The 18553-nt window shown below is 45.2% G+C and overlaps 5 protein-coding genes across 5 annotated transcripts; 4 read left to right on the top strand and 1 right to left on the bottom strand.

Annotated features, from left to right (window-relative positions):
* Positions 1-3229: 3229 nt before the first annotated feature.
* FSUBG_13345 (uncharacterized protein) lies at positions 3230-4204 on the top strand (the record flags this gene model as incomplete). The annotated part of the gene is made up of 1 exon (XM_036678226.1): positions 3230-4204. One exon carries the CDS (start codon positions 3230-3232, stop codon positions 4202-4204), a length of 975 nt encoding a protein of 324 aa, XP_036531197.1.
* A 677-nt stretch (positions 4205-4881) lies between these two features.
* Positions 4882-6039, top strand: FSUBG_13344 (uncharacterized protein; the record flags this gene model as incomplete). Its single annotated transcript, XM_036678225.1, has 1 exon — positions 4882-6039. One exon carries the CDS (start codon positions 4882-4884, stop codon positions 6037-6039), a length of 1158 nt encoding a protein of 385 aa, XP_036531196.1.
* A 654-nt stretch (positions 6040-6693) lies between these two features.
* FSUBG_13343 (kinesin light chain) lies at positions 6694-11261 on the top strand (the record flags this gene model as incomplete). The annotated part of the gene is made up of 8 exons (XM_036678224.1): positions 6694-7115; positions 7163-7369; positions 7418-9324; positions 9541-9563; positions 9732-9806; positions 10245-10537; positions 10621-10952; positions 11008-11261. 8 exons carry the CDS (start codon positions 6694-6696, stop codon positions 11259-11261), a joined length of 3513 nt encoding a protein of 1170 aa, XP_036531195.1.
* Positions 11262-11922: 661 nt separating this feature from the next.
* On the bottom strand, positions 11923-13857 carry FSUBG_13342 (uncharacterized protein; the record flags this gene model as incomplete). Its single annotated transcript, XM_036678223.1, has 1 exon — positions 11923-13857. The coding sequence occupies one exon, from the start codon at positions 13855-13857 to the stop codon at positions 11923-11925; it is 1935 nt and encodes a 644-aa protein (XP_036531194.1).
* A 2552-nt stretch (positions 13858-16409) lies between these two features.
* FSUBG_13341 (uncharacterized protein) lies at positions 16410-17691 on the top strand (the record flags this gene model as incomplete). Its single annotated transcript, XM_036678222.1, has 2 exons — positions 16410-16576; positions 16632-17691. The coding sequence occupies 2 exons, from the start codon at positions 16410-16412 to the stop codon at positions 17689-17691; spliced, it is 1227 nt and encodes a 408-aa protein (XP_036531193.1).
* Positions 17692-18553: the final 862 nt, after the last annotated feature.

Genomic DNA, 18553 nt, shown 5'->3' with positions numbered 1-18553 from the left:
TATAAAATCCTTTAATAATAATAATATTACTAAGGATTAGTAACTAGGTCTTTGCCCCCTTTAAGCTATTTATAATCTTTTAAATTACCCTAGTTTCTTTTCCTAAGATTAGGAAGTGTATATTACCTGCTTCTATATAGTTACTATTTATTAAAATAAAAAAACCTTTTTTAAGTAAGGCTATTATATTTACTAGGTATATAGTGCTATAGGTATTTAATAAAGTGCTTTATATAAGCAGGTAAAGAGGTCCTTAGTAAGCAATATAGAGCTATATATTATACTTAGCTTTAGCTAAGATATTAGGTAATAAGATAAAGTTAATTAAGTTACTAGGATAAGCAGTAAACCTCTGGTTTCCCTAAGCTTATAAGCTTCCTTTACTACTATTTCTTATAACTTTTAGCTTAAGCTATCTTTAAAAAGGCTTATTAAGCTCTTTCTGGATTTTATTAAGCTTACTATTAAAAGGCTTTTTAATATAATAAGGGGCTATACTAGTAACTATATAAATAAGAAAGGCATATTCCTTAGCCTTTTACTAATAGTTATTACGCTTATAAGGGCAGTTATTATACTTTTTAAGCTTATCTATATAATTACTAAGCGTTATATAGACCTAATAGCTTTTACTAGATAGGATTCTCCTAATAACTATATATAGCTTACTAGCTAGCTTTATAAAGAAGGTTTTTTTATTAGTTTTTTCCTTTTTAAGGAGTATATTTTACTTAGTTTCTGCCTATAAAGGGGCTATTTTCTTCTTAACTGCTTTTAAAAAGCAGTTAATACCTAGGTTTTTTAAGATCTTAGGGATATAAAAAGGTCTAGCTTATATATAAGCTTTTTACTATTATAAAAACTACTATTTAGGGCTTTATTAAGCTTTAGAAGTATTATTAAAGACCTTAAGATACTTTTAGGTAATCTCCTTAATAGTAATTATTATACTTAGTACTAGATCTTTTTTTAAACCTTAAAGTAACTAGTAAATTATATAGCTATTTAAATAATCTTTTTTAATTTAAATAAGTATAAAAAAAAGGATACTAAAGTTAATACTTTTTATTATATAGGCTAGGATTTATAAGTATTTACTAGCCTATTACTTATATTATTTTTAAATATATTATAGTCCTAGAAAGGATACTTTATAAAAGATTTTTAGGTTACTTATAGAGGGTTTAGTAAGTAGTTTTTTTTTAATTTTAGTAATAGCTACCTTAATCTTATACTTTATAAGCTTCCTTTTACTAAAGGTATTAAAATTTTCTATTAAAAGTTCTTATAGCTTATTAAAATCCTTATTAAAGTACTTAGGGTTAATTTATAGCTAGGCTTTATATACTTTAGCCTATAATTTAATCTTTTAAATCTATAGAATCTAGTTATTTAAACTATAAAGAAGTATATAGGTAGATATATATAAAGCGCTTTATTTAAGGATAGTTATACTTAATAAGCTTAGTAATCCTTTTAAGGATATTAGTTTTATAGAATAAGATAAGATAAAATATATATTAAGTAGTATAGTAAAGTTACTAGGTTTTATACCTACCTAGGCTTATAACTATAGTATATATAGCAAAGGGGCATATATAAGGGTTAAAAGAGCCTTAAATTCTCTTATATAGAAAAGGGGGGAGCTATGCTACTTATACCTATAAGGAGCTCTGATCCTTATTAGGTAAGCTAGACCGATCAGGGTTACCCTATCTTCTAACAGATCAAGTATCTGTTAAATCTTATTTATAACATCAGCGGCAATACCGAAAACGTTTCATTTGACAAATTTTCTCTTTGCATAAACTTTACAACGCCATGAGAACCGCCAATAACGTGTTACTGGGCAAGGCAATTGACTTTTGGCCAAACAACGGATGCCACCATTTATGCGATTTCTTATAGTCCAAACAAGTCTCATCATTTCAGCTTGACATACCAAGATGATGCTGTTAACACGTTTCTCAGCTTTGTGGCTTGGGCGCTTTGATATATGTCCTCCAGGTATAGGCTCTCTACGTGTTTCATGTGCATGTCATGCATATAAACACGTCAGAACAAAAGAAAGGTAGCCACGTCATTTCTGGTAATCTGACAGGCTTGAGGAGCGAAAATTCATGATCTGTAATAGTCTTAGGTCCTGTCAATCATACATGGGCAAACTTGTTTCAATACGTGTAATAAAGTAGTTTTGTTTCGTCATCCTAAACAACGGCTCACAAACAAGGTCCGTTGCAGTGACGCGACGTTTCATTGGGTTCGATAAAAAACGGCCAGCCTTACATGTTTGAAACAGGAGGTCCGTTGACTGTTATGTAATGTTGAATATTGGGTTGCAATGTTGAGCACCTGGTTGGAGTCGTATGGAGACGTTGAGATGCATGAGTCCATGACATGAGATCAATTTGACCACGGCAGTCAGGCCTTCCAAAGAATCACTCAACGGTTCATAGCTCTATGGACTTCAACTGTTCCGGCTTTCATCGTTCGAGAATGCTCACCTAATGCTAAGGTCGCAGCCAAGGAGCGCTATTCCATCGCTGCAAAGCCATCTCACACCGAATATCTTTGCATCCTCGCTGACAACCAAGACATTGCCAAGCCACATCCTTAGCTGAGATCATTCCCTGTCATTGCACATCGGCTACATCGGACGAGATACTGCCACGTTAGAAAGCTGACATACAGAATCATCACCCGAAACAACCAATAACCTCGTCCCAATGACGTGTTTTGTTCATCCAACTACCGTCCATGCACTAATTGAAATATGCATACACAAGTCAGCATCCCCAACCACCACATGCCCTCGTCACACGCTGAAACACCGGGAATAACACGGTACCTGACCCCACCACCAAAACCTAGGGGAGATCCATGTAACGACCCCAGACTTGGCGTGCAGATTTGTTTTCCGATGTTACACTGCGCGGCTCCTCTGACCAGTCGAGACGCTGCCCTGACTCTCGCATAATTGCTTGCAAGGCTGACACTAGCGAGATGAGGATGGGTCATGCCTTTTTTTGTCTCGTCATGCGCTGGCACGACTCACATGCTTTCGGGGAGTGTCGGTTTGATCCCGATGATAATGGATGTTGGTTATACAGCAGATGGAAATAATGTTTATAAAAGGTGAAGAAAATGCTGGGAGATTTTGCGTTAATCTGTTGATCTCATCTGCTCTGTATTCGAGTGAAAATCAGCGGCTTTTTTGTATATATACTCCATGCGCTTCACTACGACTATTCGCCTGTTGGGCGTTTCTCTTTTGGCCTCTGTTGCGAGTGGACAACTTGCTCCTGCGCCTCATGGCTGGCCAAACTTCTGGTACAAAGGCCATGTTACCGACAAAGCCACCTTCACGTACAATCCAACAAATGAGTTCATCTTTCCCAGTATCTTCCATGCAGGGGAATATCTAGACGACCCTCTTGGAAAATGGTATCTCTACTACGCACCACACGAGAACCCAGGAGGTATATCGCTGGTATACTCTGACAGTCTCGAGGGACCTTGGGAAGAGTATGAGAACAACCCTGTCATTGCCAACAAGTGGGATTCATACTACTCAGTCCCGCACGTCTCAAGCCCAGATGCAAGTTGGAACTCTGACGCCGGCCGAATGTTTCTCTACTTCCACGGCGATAACACCCAAACTCGCTGGGCAGAATCAAGCAACGGCGTTGACTTCCGTTACGGAGGCGTAGCAGTCAACAACCAAATGAGCGGGTCCAACACCACAGAATCAAGCTACGCTCGTGTCTTTGCGCATCCCAACTCTGCATCCAAGTACAACTACGCAATGTTTTACATGGCCAACGAAAAAGACAACAGGCGCAAGATCCGTCTCGCTGAATCTGTGGATGGTCGGAAATGGACTGTTGATTCAGATTATGTTGTTCAGCCTGGCGGACCTGAGGGGACAGATGTCTCGGGTGCGAATTACTGGACGTGGAATGGTCAGGCCTATGTTATTTATCATGGCTCTTCGGGTAAGATTTACGCAAGGACTATTGATCAGACATTGCGGGATGTTGGGGTCGAGCCAATTTTGCTGTATCAGTCTAGAGGGAAGGGGGAGGATGTTGGAAGGGTTGCAGCGCCTGATATTGCGAGTGCTGGAGGGAATACTTACATGTTTTATGAGTCTGGAGATCGGTTGGGTGCGACGATTGCTTGGGCTAAGATGCAAAAGCAATAGGTGGAGTATGGTGGTCGGCAAAGTTGAGGTCTTGTTCCTTGGATACCCCCCAGCCTCACTGATGTTAACGATAGTGCTTTAATTTTGTAATAAATGTCATTTATATTTAATCACTGAACAGATGTCGAGTTCTTGAATCATATCCCCCGTGACTTCATGATGTCGATCGAGACTCTGAACCTACCCTACGCATAATGTCACATTTTCACAAGCTTGCATAAAATGATCTGCTAAGTTGTGCATCCGCGTTTCTTCTACAGATCTTGGGGGCCCACTTCTGAAGCTCCCCCTGAAGCTATTCTTAGCTCCCTCCCCTCAGCTCTTAGCTACGATCCAGGTACCAAGCTCACATTACCGAGACAATCCACAAAGAGGGTCTCTCTAGCTCAAGCTCTTTGTCTCTATCGTGATCATCTGCGTCATAATTCCCGTCCCTGATTTCAAGGCGATGACTCTTGTTTGTTATGATACGCGTCTCACGTTGGGCCGCAAGTTGACTTATCCACTTCACCAGCTGTCCATCTCCAATTGGTCACCTCAGACTCGCTAAACCAATCACATTCGCCACATCGATAAGCCGTATCCATCTTCAGTTACCGCCTTTTTCTACGGCCTCACTCTCAAACCCATTCTACGTGCTTCACTCTCTCGACACACTCTTTTTTGAAACTAACATCATGGGCCTCGACGAATTCTTCACCAAAGCAGTTCGCGACAGAAAATTCCAAGCAGCAGCCCTCGAAGTGGCAAGCACATGCGCCTCTGCAGCGCCCGTCATCAAGATCGTCCAGGCTGCGAATAAGATCTCCAAGGTCGGAGACGTTATCCAACATGCCAACGACTTTCTCTCTAGCGCGTCGCAGACCATCAAGGGCGCGCAGAGTATTCTGCCGCAGATGCACATCATGGGCCAGTCGTTAGTTGATAGTACGAGACTGTTCCATCAGTTTAGTATTGTCGCTACGACGTTGGGCATGGGCGCAAATGTCATTCAGACGTATCAGGGTGTCCAGGCGTTGAACCTCATCGCGGCCAAGCTTGGCGAGATTTCGACCAGTCTGGAAGCTCAGGCGGCGCTTACGGCGCAACGAGACTTCCCGCAATATGTGTTCGATATGATTCGAGAACGATTAAGTCAATCGAGTGTCGACACCGAACGCGATCACTGGTTTTTCCTTTACCATCCCGACACAGATTGGTACCCCAAGTTCTTCCACCTCGTGGAAGAGAAGCCATTAAGTCCTAGATTCTGCGGATACACCAACCAACTCGACACCGTTTTCATGTTCATGCTCGCAGCCCGAGAGCGCATCACCAAGCGAGAAATGTCAAAAGCACGACGAAAGCAGTTCTGCCGACCTGTCCAACTTCACCTCATCGTACCCGCCTACCAAACCATTCTCATCCCCGAGCCAATCCGAATCCCCGACGAGATTGGCGATTTTGTCATCGAAGGAAGGATCAACAGCAACAGACCCTTCGTATGGCTCAATCTCCCCGATGAGCAACAGCACTATACCTTCGATGTCGGAATGTGGAGTCCTCCCCCACCGGGAATATGGGAGAAGACTCTAGCCTGGATGGGCCTGTCTGAAAAGCCCAAGATATCTGATACACCAAGACTTCTCGGTGTCGGAGAGAAGATTGAGATGATTGAGGATGAGAAGAGAGAGATGACTATCCAGACCATTGAAGAAGATGGGTCTATGGAGGTTGTCAAAAGAGCTGCTACAGAGTCAACTCTCGATTTGGCGGCAGTGAATAAGCATCGTTCTACGCCTTTGCATGAAGGTCGAAGACGTCGACGTTCGCGAAGAACAGAGTCTGTTGCATGAATTTGAGAGGATACGAATATTTACTTTGCATTTCAATGGCGTTTTGGTCATGGCGTTAGACGGATGGTACGGATACAATATCAAAGCGGAAACAACATACATGGGATTATGACCTAGATTGTTAAATGATAGAGCTCAGCGCAGTTTGCATAGCGAGGAGCCACTTACGAATAGAGAGCCTTCAATTATTCCTGATAGTCGGACCTCATGCTTTTTATCATTCTCAGATGCGTCCCTCAATTCTGCAGCCTTATGCTTATCAGATTTAGCTTGGCCCCTGCCCACGGCTGTCTATGTGAATGCATATTTTGAAGAAGGTTAGATACCTATTGCGGTGAGTGATTCATGTGCTGCAGTTCTGTCCTGTAATCAAGCGCATCTCAGTCGCGATCAATGGTGTGCACCAAGAGCATACGCAGCAGCGAAGAAATTAGGCGCCCAACACCCGAATGCACCGCCCGACTGTGCCAATCAATGCCCCTTGATGTCAAAAGCCCATTGTCGTTGGACCATAAAAGCCACGTCGGGTTCAGCTGACACCACAGCCTCATTGGGCAGACAGGGTTGAAAATGATTCCCCTCACTGCTTGTTGATAAAGCGCGACTCTGCATCCCATCGGCATTCACCTGAATTGACAAAACCCATCGCTCACTATGGCTGAGGCCGTCGGGCTCGCCGCGAGCATCATCGCCATCGTCGAACTCTCCGCCAAAGTCGGGAAACTCTGCGTCCAGTACTCGACCGCAGCGGGAAGTGCGAGGGCTGACATTGCCCGACTTCAAAGCCGGCTAAAAGACCTGGACGTATGCCTCGAAGCTGCCCAGCGGCTCATCAACGACCCCAAGAATACGGCGCTGGCGACATCGCGGTCGCTAGTTGACTCATTGAATGCATGCTATACAGAACTAGCAGAAGTCCAGAATAGACTCGTTCCTGGGAGTGCGTGGAAGTCCATGCGTCGATTTGGTCTCCGCGCGCTTAAATGGCCTTTCGACAGCAAGGAAATCAGTACGGTTGTATCAAATCTTGAGCACTACAAGCAGACAATCACGTTGTGCCTGCAAGTCGACCAAACGTGAGTCGGGTGACCACAACGACTAATGCCTCCGTTAACCTCAATAGGACAATTCTGCTCGACATGTCGCAAAGGGTCGAAGGTTTGTCACTCCAACAGCAGAGCACGACATCAGTAGCTCGCCCGCCATGCTTCAATATTCCCTTTGATCGAGATCAAGACTTTGTCGCACGTCCCGATATGACGGCATGGCTCATAGACAAGTACAGTAGCTCTGCTGGCCGTATGGCTCTTGTAGGCATGGGAGGGTTTGGGTATGTATCTCCGTCGCTCCAACAATAGTATTAATTGACAAAATGTAGTAAATCGCAGGTTGCTATTAACTTTGCATATTCTATTCACGACGAGAACTCCGATGTCAATATATTCTGGGTCCATGCAAGCTCAAGACCGAGATTCGAAGAAGCCTACCGCGCTATGGCAGAGATAATGAAACTACCCAAACGAGACGAGCCAAGCACGGATACTCTTGCGCTTGTTCGCGACTGGCTGCAGAACGATGAGTCTGGTCCTTGGCTGATGATACTCGACAATGCCGACGACGTCAACCTTTTCTACCCCAAAGACACTCATGAACGACCCCTAGCGTCATTCCTCCCTAAGGCTCCTCATGGCGCCATCCTGGTCACCTCTCGCAGTCTTGATGTTGCGCAAAGGCTCACAGGTAGTCACAAGAACATTTTCCGAGTGTCTACCATGGACGAGGCTCAAGGACTACGTCTTATCAAAACCAAACTTACCAATGAATTCGAGAAAGACCCTGCTGTTGAGCTCCTTCAGGCTTTGGATTACATCCCCCTCGCAATCACACAAGCTGCAGCCTACATCAACCGACGTTCGCCACGGGAATCAGTTGAAAGCTACTTGGAAGCATTCCAAGAAAGTGATTATAAGAAGAACAGCCTTCTGGAGGTCGATCTTGGTGATCCTCGTAGAGACGAGACTGTTTCCAACTCTGTGATCACCACTTGGCAAGTCACGTTCGAGAAGATCCGCCACGAAAAGCCCTCAGCAGCCAATCTCTTATCATTCATGAGCCTTTTCGATCATAAAGGAATCCCCGAATTCGCACTTCATTACTACAACGGCAAGCTCAAGCATCGGAAAGACAAAGTTGTGGGCTTTGAAGATGATCTAGACGTGCTTCGTAGCTTTTACCTCGTTCATATGACTACCGATCGAGGCGTCTTCGAGTTGCACTCAACCGTGCAGGCTTGCACCAGGGCCTGGACATCATCTTCAAATAAGTTGCCGCAACTGAAGAGCCTATTCATATCCGCCATGTGCGACAATCTCAGGTCTTACAAAATAGGAGACTGGGCTACATGCCAGCTGCTTCTGCCGCATCTGGAGTCTGTGACACAGGAAGAGCCGCAGATGGCTGATGTCAAACCATGGGTAAAGCTATTGTATCGATATGCAAGATATTTGACTGAAACTGGCAAGTATGAAACTGCGGAGCATATTAGCAAAAAAGCAATTACGACAGGTTTTCCAAGTCTTGGGGAAGAGAGTAAGACGATGCGGCAGTGTTTGAGTGGGTTGGGTGAAGCCTATAGAAGACAACACAAGACTGCTGAGGCAGAAAAGATTCAAAGTCAGCTCGTCGAAACGAGCAAGAGAATTTGGGGAGAAGAGCACAAACGGACCCTCAACAGTATGAACAATCTGGCACTTAGCTATATATCTCAGCTTCGAGGTGCTGAAGCCGAGGAACTTCTCGATCGAAAACTGAAAGTCTTACAAAGGACTCAGGGAGACAGGCATCGAGATATTTTGACAACAAAAGCTAATCTGGTCTCAACATACTTGAACCAGAATCAATATGACAAGGCTGAAGGTTTAGGAACAGAAGTTGTAGAAGGATGCAAGACTGTGCTAGGCTCAGAGCACCCACATACGCTGCTAAGCATGAATCACCTGGCCAAGGCGTGTTTGGGACAAGGCGAACTTGAAAAAGCTATTGAGCTCCAGAAACAAGTGCTAGTCGGGAGCAAGAAAGTATTGGGCGAACGTCATCCGGAGACGTTACGCACTATGGTGCTTGGCGCCAGAATCTTGAAGATGATGGGTCAACAAAAAAATGCTCTATCACTGATGCAAACTTGTGTAAACCTTTATAGGGAGGTAATTGGATCTGAGAATCCAGAGACAAGATATGTGGTCAAGACACTTGAGGAATGGGAAGAGGAGATAAGCGGCGTGTCAGGTCAGTGATGGAATGAGTAATAGATATTCAATAATGTTTCACTGACTGATGTGTGGGACATCGTGTCTGATCCCTTATATGTTAACAGCTAAAGCTGTCACGCCTGCCAGCCAACCTAAGCACAAGCTTCTATTAACCATCAAATAAATGCTCTGCGCGCAGAGCACCTGATCGCGTGATGATAAATCACAGAATCTCACTAGTAACAAGTCAGAGACACTCAGATCCTGTGGCGAGGGGTAAGGACGGTGTTACAGAACCTTGAACAATGCCTCACAGGGCTGAGTTAATTCCCCGATGCCTCCAACGATCATCAGGGAGGTCTCTCAAAATAAATCAGCATGCCAATCGCCAGCAATTATTGGATGCAACGATCGAACCAGTTTCACCTGAGAAGTTTTCTGCAGAATGATGATATCATCGTCTCAAGAAGCACCAATCTTAAGGGCAATGGCGTACAGATGTCCAATGACCAGTCCCCTGTAAGGCTAGCTAGCTCACCGATACTCCAACGCTTACACTAATTAACGAGGGATCGTGAACATTTGATCCTGCTAAGCAAAAGGACCAGCTCTAAGCCTTGGTAATAGCTGGCTAAATTTTCCGATGACGAAGTGGAGGTCTTGAAACATAAAATCTCACGTTCCAGAACCATTCTTTGGAGATACATCCTCGCTTACGTTGATTCATCCTCGAGTGTTGAAATTAATTTGCGGGGCTCTTTACCTTAAAAACATACAAAGCGATGTCTCGTCCATTTCCCCATTTCAAAGTAGGAAAATCGACATTATGTCCTTCTTGAACAAGTTCAAAAAAGAATTCGAAGGGCTCAACTTGGGTTAACGCCTTGGACAACAGCAAGGAGGTGAAGCTCACCACGATTTAGCTGGTTGAGAGATCCGCTAACCATTAGATTGTAGCGCATTCGTCAGCGCCCCAAAGCACTGAACCGAGTTACCAGTCTTACAACAACAACCCTTACCAAAATCAGCAGCAAGCAAATGGACAACCTCCTTATCCTGGACAGAACCATCAAAACTCCGGTTATGAATCTTATAATGGACAATCACAACAGTCATACCCAGGCCAACAGGACTCTGGACTTCAAACTCACAGTCCGCAGCCACAGCCGCCGCCATACAATACTTATCAGTCCCCACAACAGCCTCAGCATCAGCAATGGCCGTCATCCTCGGCACCTCCGAGCTAATCTGTACAGCCGCCTCCTGCAGCCCTAAACACTCATTCAATCCAATCACCTCCAGCGATAGTGACATCTGGCACTGATGGTCACAGTCACCCATGCCCTACGCCTCCGCCATGGGTACCATATTGGTCTGAACAGTCACAGCAATGGTGCTACGTCGAAACGTCAGGCAGAAGCTCCTGGCAAGCTCCCTTAGAACTTCCGCCACTTCCAGGCATGCCAGCCTTTCCCGGAAGTTTAAACACTCATAGCAGAGGTCATGATGGACATATGACACGTCTGGGTCAGCCACAGTACGCCAATCCACAAGCATCACGACCAAGTCTGCCTGGAAAGGAAAAGAAGTCATCGACCTTTCTGGCCGCAGCGGGAGGTTTTGCTGCAGGTGGTGCAGCGGGATATTTTGTCAAAGAACGAATTGGTGAGATGGACATGAGATATGAGTCCTTTTCGAAAGAATACTAACGTGTTATCAGACAAACGTAAAGCCAAGAAGCATGGCCGCACGGCAGAAGATTTCTCTGACTTCGCCTACTTTCCAGCATGGGAAGTCGACCTCGAGTGCAACATCTGCGACCAGGTAATCAGCGGTCCGTACGCACACTGCAAGAAGTGTGATGGCGGCGACTACGATATCTGTAGAGATTGCCTCGAGCAAGGAGAGATCTACAAAGGCAAAGGCAAGCACAACTTGGTCAAGGTCTATCCCAAGTACTACTGCGATGTGTAATCTCTTGATCAAGGGCGGATTTTACTATTGCAGTGTTTGCAACAATGGGGATTGGGATACGTGCCAGAAGTGCTTTGATGCGGGGAATACGTGCCGTGGAATGGAGAAAGGAGAGACGCATAATTTGACGCATCTTTACCTGCCGGAGCCGAAGTTTGGGAAGGGAAGTGGGAAGTACGATTCGAGTAGTAGTTCGGACTCAGATTAGATGTCCTATCATGGTGATGGCAACGCGGAAGGAAAATGAGAAGAAACAGCAGGGGCTGGTATTTGTTGCACTTATCTTTAATCTTTCCAAAAAGAACACGTCTATGTTTTGATAAATGTTGAGTCGAAGGCACGTTGCCTATTTTGAGTTGACAGACCGAGCAGATGATGCGTACATCATGCGCCTTACTCAAAGGCAGACTGAGCGATGTCAGGCCGAGCCCTTATCGATTGATGCTTAAAGCTTATCACCTCAGCGAGACATATAAAGCCAACACCCTGTAAAACCCCCAACCTCTCGTAATGCTTGAGGTTTATGACAATCTGGTGGTAATCAATTACAGGAATAAGTAATACTAGTTATTAATTGGTGGTTTTCTAATTTTTGGATGCTAAATAAAATGGCTTCTGTAAGTCCTATATCGACGTGGTGACGAAAGAGTGTTGAGTAAGTCTAGGTGGCCCGCCTGTGCCGCAACGGTAGGCCGACCGTGGAACAGACTGAGGGCGCTACTTTCATACTCCTGACAATAGCCGGGTCCCAGAAATGCTGTGCTGTCTGTACTTCCTCCGTGGTAAGGCCGGACGCTATCTCGCGATATGCCCAGAGCCGATTACCTTCTCTGCCCTGTGGAGACGTGATTTTCTGACGATATGCTGCGTCTGTCTCACAACGTTCCAGCAGTCTTAAAAGGAAGCGAGAGCGTGGAGTAGCTCTCATTTCTTGCAAACTTCTGAAAATGCTTGGACCGCTACAGACAAAATGGTTAACAAGTAGGCCGATGTGCTTTTCCAAAAGAGGAATTAGTCTGAGGTTCTCGTCCTTGGCAGCAGGATCATAGCGTGCCTCGTTTATAGCGATATGTATCCAATTGAAATATGACTGATGTAGGTAGTTGCTGATGCTGTAGAACCGGTTGATGATCTCACCTGGTATACCATCTTCTTCAAGGAAGCTCTGCCGTAGGGTGATGTCACCAACGGATGAAATTGCATTTTCAGAGAAGAATGCTGTGCAATAAGCATCGTACAGACAGATAGCATCGATGAAGCCTTTCCTTTCAGTCTTGAAGAGCACCAAATCTTCAACAGTGTGAGACGGCCCTAGTTTCCCCATGCCATTTCTGCTTATCCATGCTTGATGCGCGTAGCACGTCATCACACTTTCTGCCGTCTCAAGAGTTTCTGAGACGAATCTTAGTTGTCGAAGACTGTAACTCGGATGGAGCAAAGGCCCCTTTGGAGTGAGTGTCAAAAACTTCTTGATGGTTCTTTTGACATTGGCCTTATGAGCCTCAGGGCTACCGGCGTCACTCCTGGATTCCATATTGCGCAGCCGTGCCACCATAAGACAGCTGGAGGGCATATCACCACCGAAACGTAATCTCATACTCTGGGTGATTTGGCTAACGATGGCACGACGGCTTCGGCAAAAGGGTTGAAGGAAGACTGAGGATGAATTGATCAAGGCGATGAGGTCTTTTGGCTCAGTACAAAATGACATGATCATGGTGCGAATGTACTCTGGTAAGCTGGCAACAGTTGCTTTGCTGCGACCAAAATTGTAAGGCTCGATGTCCATAGATATGTACCTTTTCTGCCTTTTCAAAGACTTTTGAGTGTCACCCTTAGCTGGAATAGGGCGGCGTTCTGCATAGCTGGTAGAAGTATCTTTCCACATAGCTTCGGTTGCAGGATATTCCTCCTCGGCGTGATGGTATGGGCAGGCTTCATACAATCCATGAGTTGACATGTCGAGGATTTGGAGTGGCATGAGCCAACAATGAGTACGTCCCCCTGGATTGGGTAGATGAGTAGTCTCGATCGCCAGTCGCTGTTTCTCAAAGCGGTCAAGAGCATTTGACTTGATCTCAGGAGATATGATAGAGCCGGAAATCTCCTTTTCTGTAGAGGCATAGGTGAAGCTGGGCTCTGATAAGTGAAGTACCTCTGAGTCTTCTGACGAAAGGGAGCATGAAGAAGACTCTGAATCACTTTCGGAGGATGAGGAAAGAGGGCTAGTGGCACGCTTTGAAATGAGGCATGGTGGCCTAATTGGGGGATGTTCCTCGTCAAAGCCTGTACTGCTTGAAATGAGACTCTGTGACCAAGAGCCGAAATTGGACTCCGCGTCGGAGAAGAGATCTTCGCTGACAGAGGTTGAAGCATCGGATGCTGCAGGCGGGGGTAGAAGTTTGTATCGAAGAGTATTGAACCCCCTGGGTATCGGAGCATCCATCTCATAAACGGTTTCATTTGTATGATTGGGGAAATCATAGTCTTGGAGAGGCGGAGTAGGAGGGCTGGGCCTGGCCACGTCTTTGCCATCTGGAAGGATGGAAGCCAAAAGAGGATACGACTGATGCCTCCCGATCTGATCTTGTTCCATTCTCGGTCGTTTCTCTGAATCATTCTTGGTGTCCTCAGGAGAGTTGTCATGGTCGCAAGCAGATCGCTTCATCAGCTTCAAGCTGGTTGAGAGTGGTGTGCTTATTCGGCCGAGTCTTGAAAATGGAAATGATCCTGAATCACTTAGATCAATTCCAATAGCGCATGAAAGTCTACCTCATACCAGTCAAGGGCTGTTGATGATGATGTAATGAAGACAGTTTAAGAAAGAAATGATAAATATATTTGGTGATGTGAATGCAGAAGGTGAAAGATCGTTCCCCGGGAAGAAAGAGGAAAGGGTGATCTTTTATAAAAGTGCGGAAGCCTAAATAAACCTACTGCCCTATGGTTAGAAGCTTTGTGCGCGTTGTGACTGAATTTATCCTTCGCGATTTCCATCCATTTATGTTTATCAACAAATAGCCTGGAGCATATTGCCACGCACCAACCTTCTCTACACTTTATAATCAATCCGACCCTACAGCTGAAACGACAAGTTTGAGGTGCAGTGTCCTTGCTTGCGGTCATGGAAATAATTCTTGTAACTCCAATCGCCCAGCTTCTAGTGAAACATCGATGTTGAGGAAGGGAAATATTGGACGTGGTTCGTGTTGCTGCCTTTGAGTCAATGTGAGCCTGGTCGCGGTTGGTGATATCATGAACCAACATGACATTTTGAGTCACAACAGAAAAAGGCAAGGCCGAATTGGGATAGAAAGCCTGCATACGCGGAATGCCAACTTTCATAGTGCGTGGTTTACATGTATTCATGAGAGGTACAGCAGCACAACAGCCGTTGCCGTATCTCATAACCCCTGAATCGGAGGCAGGTCAACGTCCTCCTAATATTACATAACTTGAAACGCCCTTATGCCCTGGCTAGGGTAGCACTAAAGCTTACTGAAGAGCATCTTCACAAAGTCGGCTTGCAATAGTTAAGGGTTTGGGAACGCATGATTCCCAACACGTCTGAGGTTGAGGGTATGAAGGTCGGAACTGTAGGCACTCACAGATCTTTTTTATGCTGAGGTGCTTAGTTTAAAAGTTTAAATGAGAGAAAGTAATTTATGTCTCCGACTAGAGCCAATCAGCCTTCATACAGAAATATTAAGTCACGCCCGACCGAGGGTCTCTAATTGCGACAGACTTTCGTGTTGAACTCAAAACCGCGACCTTGCCACTCAACGCGTAGATGCAGAAGAAAGTTCGATGACAATGATAGGACTACTGGCGATTCACGCGACTCCAGAGACTGTGGCAGGAACGCAAACACTATACACATGGGATGAGAGACATGGACTGGAAGATTGGAACCTGTGGAGTCAGTCCAACTTGTCGCAACTTCCATTGATAAAGGCGACATTAAACTCCAGAAGGTTTAGGTCTATGGCGTTCGCAAGGTCAGTCAGCACATCATTCGACATCACTAACAAGGTTAAAGTATAGGCAGCCATGTTAGTTACCAGGTCTATGATTGTAAGGCGAATTCAGTTATGACTACAAAGAACCAACCTGAACTTGTACCGAGGCTATCATTCTTTTCAATTTCGAGACTCTTCTTTTCTGGAATAGTCCAGTTGCTTGTTCAATTACTAAGAAACAGCAGTGTACATAGGAGATATGATTCAAAACACGAATGGAGCACAGACTCAATACAAATTCGAGGCTAGGCACTTACACTATATGTCCTCACGGCTGGAAGCTTCCTGGTGATTGAGCTGGACACATATTAGTCAGTTAGACAACCCCTGGATGGATTAGCAAGAAGTTCGAATGTTCTCGTCGTTGCTGTCGAAGAACAGGCTGCTTCGGAAGACTTGTAGGATTAGATAAAATCAGGACTACCAATATTCACATAAGCAGAGTATTAAGTGTTACGCTTACATGTGCGATAGGTTCACAATAACCATCTACGACGGCATAGGTAGTTTCATTGACGTGGCATGCTAGCCCACTCAACCAATGCTACTCGTCGATTTCTCTTACGAGCAAGGAAACTGAAGAGATCAACATAATTTGCCCACAGGCCACAGAACGCATGTCTGGCTACAGTTGATGAAGAGTTTCAGATAAACGTACTCAGAGAAGTAACTCTGCTCGGTACATGGTATCCTTCCCGTAATACATGACTATGTGAATATACTGAAATTATTAGTGTTGAAGCTTTAAGTATATTCACTCAGGATAGAGCTGATTAGACAGAATAGCACTATAGTTGTAAAGCGAAACCTTCATCCTTCAAAGTTCAACAACCCCCGCGCACGCGGCCCAAAGTTTGAAGTGTCCAGCTTCTTCATCTCGTTTGAGTTTAGTGTGCGAATATTCCCGTCAGAAGAAAAAATATAAAGCAAGCGGAGACCCAGGTGCAGAAAATTTCCATTTCCTCGTTCTAAAGTCTCTTACATCCAGTCCAGCTCACTCATCATTGACAAGACTTTCCAACATCGATATCCTAGGTTCTGTCTACTGACTTAAGCTCTTAGCCACATGTCTCCTGCAAACAACACATCTAGCTCACAACTTAGACATTATACCATAACCAACACCGATATGTCTGACCTTAGCATCCCTACTCACACCCCCAAGAGCAACGAGATGGCAACTTTCCCTCAATTTGCCAAACTCCCGATCGAGCTTCGGGACATGATTTGGGAAGAAGCTCTCAAGAAGGAGAGAGTTTTGAGTATGCACGTTTGGACCCTGGGGGAGGATTGCTCGTAAGCCTATCTCGATGTCCCTATCAAAGGTACCGCAAAGCTAATGAATAAGCAGGGATACAGGACGAACTATGGAGTTACTCCACGGCCGGCCACTCGAAACAGAGGTTTCAGACCTGATCAACTCTCCAACTACTCCCAGACTTACCGACGGACGAGAGACGAAAGTCAATGCGGGATCGAAGAAGGAATACAGTGTCATGGTCGATGACAAAGCAGCCATAAGCAAACTGTTCCGCGTCAACGCTGAGTCGCGCCAGGCTGCGAAAAGATTTTACAGGGTACACATTCCATGTACATATATGAAACCGGGGTTCTACGAAAAGGGGACTCTGTACCTCCGTCCGGAATTGGACACCATACGCATGGGCCTTACCGAAGGGTTTGGCCGCTTCGCTCATTGTGTTTGGGCCCTGGATCGTTTGCATGTTGGGCTCGTCAACCTAGCTCCTGACCTTAAAGTTAAGTTATCTGGCAGGAATGGACTGGCTTGGGAGTATGATTCGTTCCCAGAAGACGATGTAGAGGGAGAGTTGTGGAAAGAGGGCCTGGGAAGACTGCAAAACGTCAGCTTCCAGGACACTATACCAGGATGTCTGGATCCACGATGGGCGGACCTTCGTATGCTCCCACAGCCCTTGGACCCTATTAGTGTTGGCCCGCCTGGGTTTCACGACCGGTGGGCCAAAGCCAACACACCTCAATACCTGCCTATAGAGGGTATGAGACTTAGTGCTTGGGCCTGGTTCTGGCTCTTGACCAGAAAAGGAATCAAGCTGTCGCCCGAGGTCAACTATGGCTGCATGTTGAGTCACGGAGACACACTACACCAGTGTCTTCCAAACAGAACTAAGAAGTGGCAATGTGCAGCGGATCTCTTTATCCAGGACTTCAGAGCGAAGGGAACAGAGGTTGTTCCTGGATACTGGCTTTTCCCGATGGACTACCTTGCATTCGTAAAGGATGATGAGGGAGACTGGGTTGTGGATCGGAATAACGCAAAGTTGGAACAGATGAAGTCCAGTTTCGAGGTGTGCATACACCAGCTTACTGCGTACAAGGAGCAGACTGGAACAGTGGACTGTCGGAAACGGCATCTGTGGAAGACATCATAGGAGTCTGTCCCTCAGTCAACTCTTGTCAGGACCTTTTGAGGGCATGATCTTCACGTCGCAGATATTTAAACAGACTGGTCTTTTGTATGGATAAGGTAAAGAACATTACCATGAACGAAAAGAGGCCAAGACATCTTTCATTTGCTTGTCCTCGTTACCTAGGCTGACGATCTTGCTTTAGTAGTTATGGCTTTTCTTGGGTGGAAGGAATCATTTTGCAAGTTTCTGTTGGTCTTTAACACTGGAAAATATTTTCATTTTAGTTCTCGACAAAATAAAGGATACGCTTTGGTGGCTGTGAGCCATGAGAACTTCTGATGTGGTTTTCGACACCGAAGATCGCTTGCAGAAATTTCAAAGAGCTTAGTATCAATATTAACCTTATTTGGGACTTCTTGAAAAATTCCATTCTCAGGCAATAAAAGATCATAGGGCGTTTCTAAATCTTGACCACAAACGACCCGTATTTAGTGGTCCATGTGGAGATGTGAAGGAGATCACCAAGAAACACCGGGTTTTCCGATGCCGTGTCGCGGAAAATCCGACGGCAAAGAAAAGTCTATGCAAGCTACTGCGATTTAGCTCCAATATGGAAAAGGCCTCCAGACACAATAATCCACTTTTACTCAACGACATGTCCTATAACGAACGGGCAAATTGACTGGAAGGTCAACGTATTTGCCTGGAGACTAGAGAGAAGTCTCTTTCTCATGATCATCTAGAAGATTTATCTAAGAAAATAGGTCCCGAAGTTATTCGGGGTATTATTGAGACGACGGCAACCATGTGTCGATGACGGCGTATGTTTCCAAGTCGACGGGCTATGTTACAGCGATGACAAACCCTGACTTGTCATGAGATG

This window comes from Fusarium subglutinans (genome assembly GCF_013396075.1).
Source record: "Fusarium subglutinans strain NRRL 66333 chromosome Unknown NRRL66333_c0000332, whole genome shotgun sequence".
Taxonomy (NCBI): Eukaryota; Fungi; Ascomycota; class Sordariomycetes; order Hypocreales; family Nectriaceae; genus Fusarium; species Fusarium subglutinans.
Note: the sequence above shows the minus strand (reverse complement) of the source record. Positions and strands in the feature narration are given on the sequence as shown.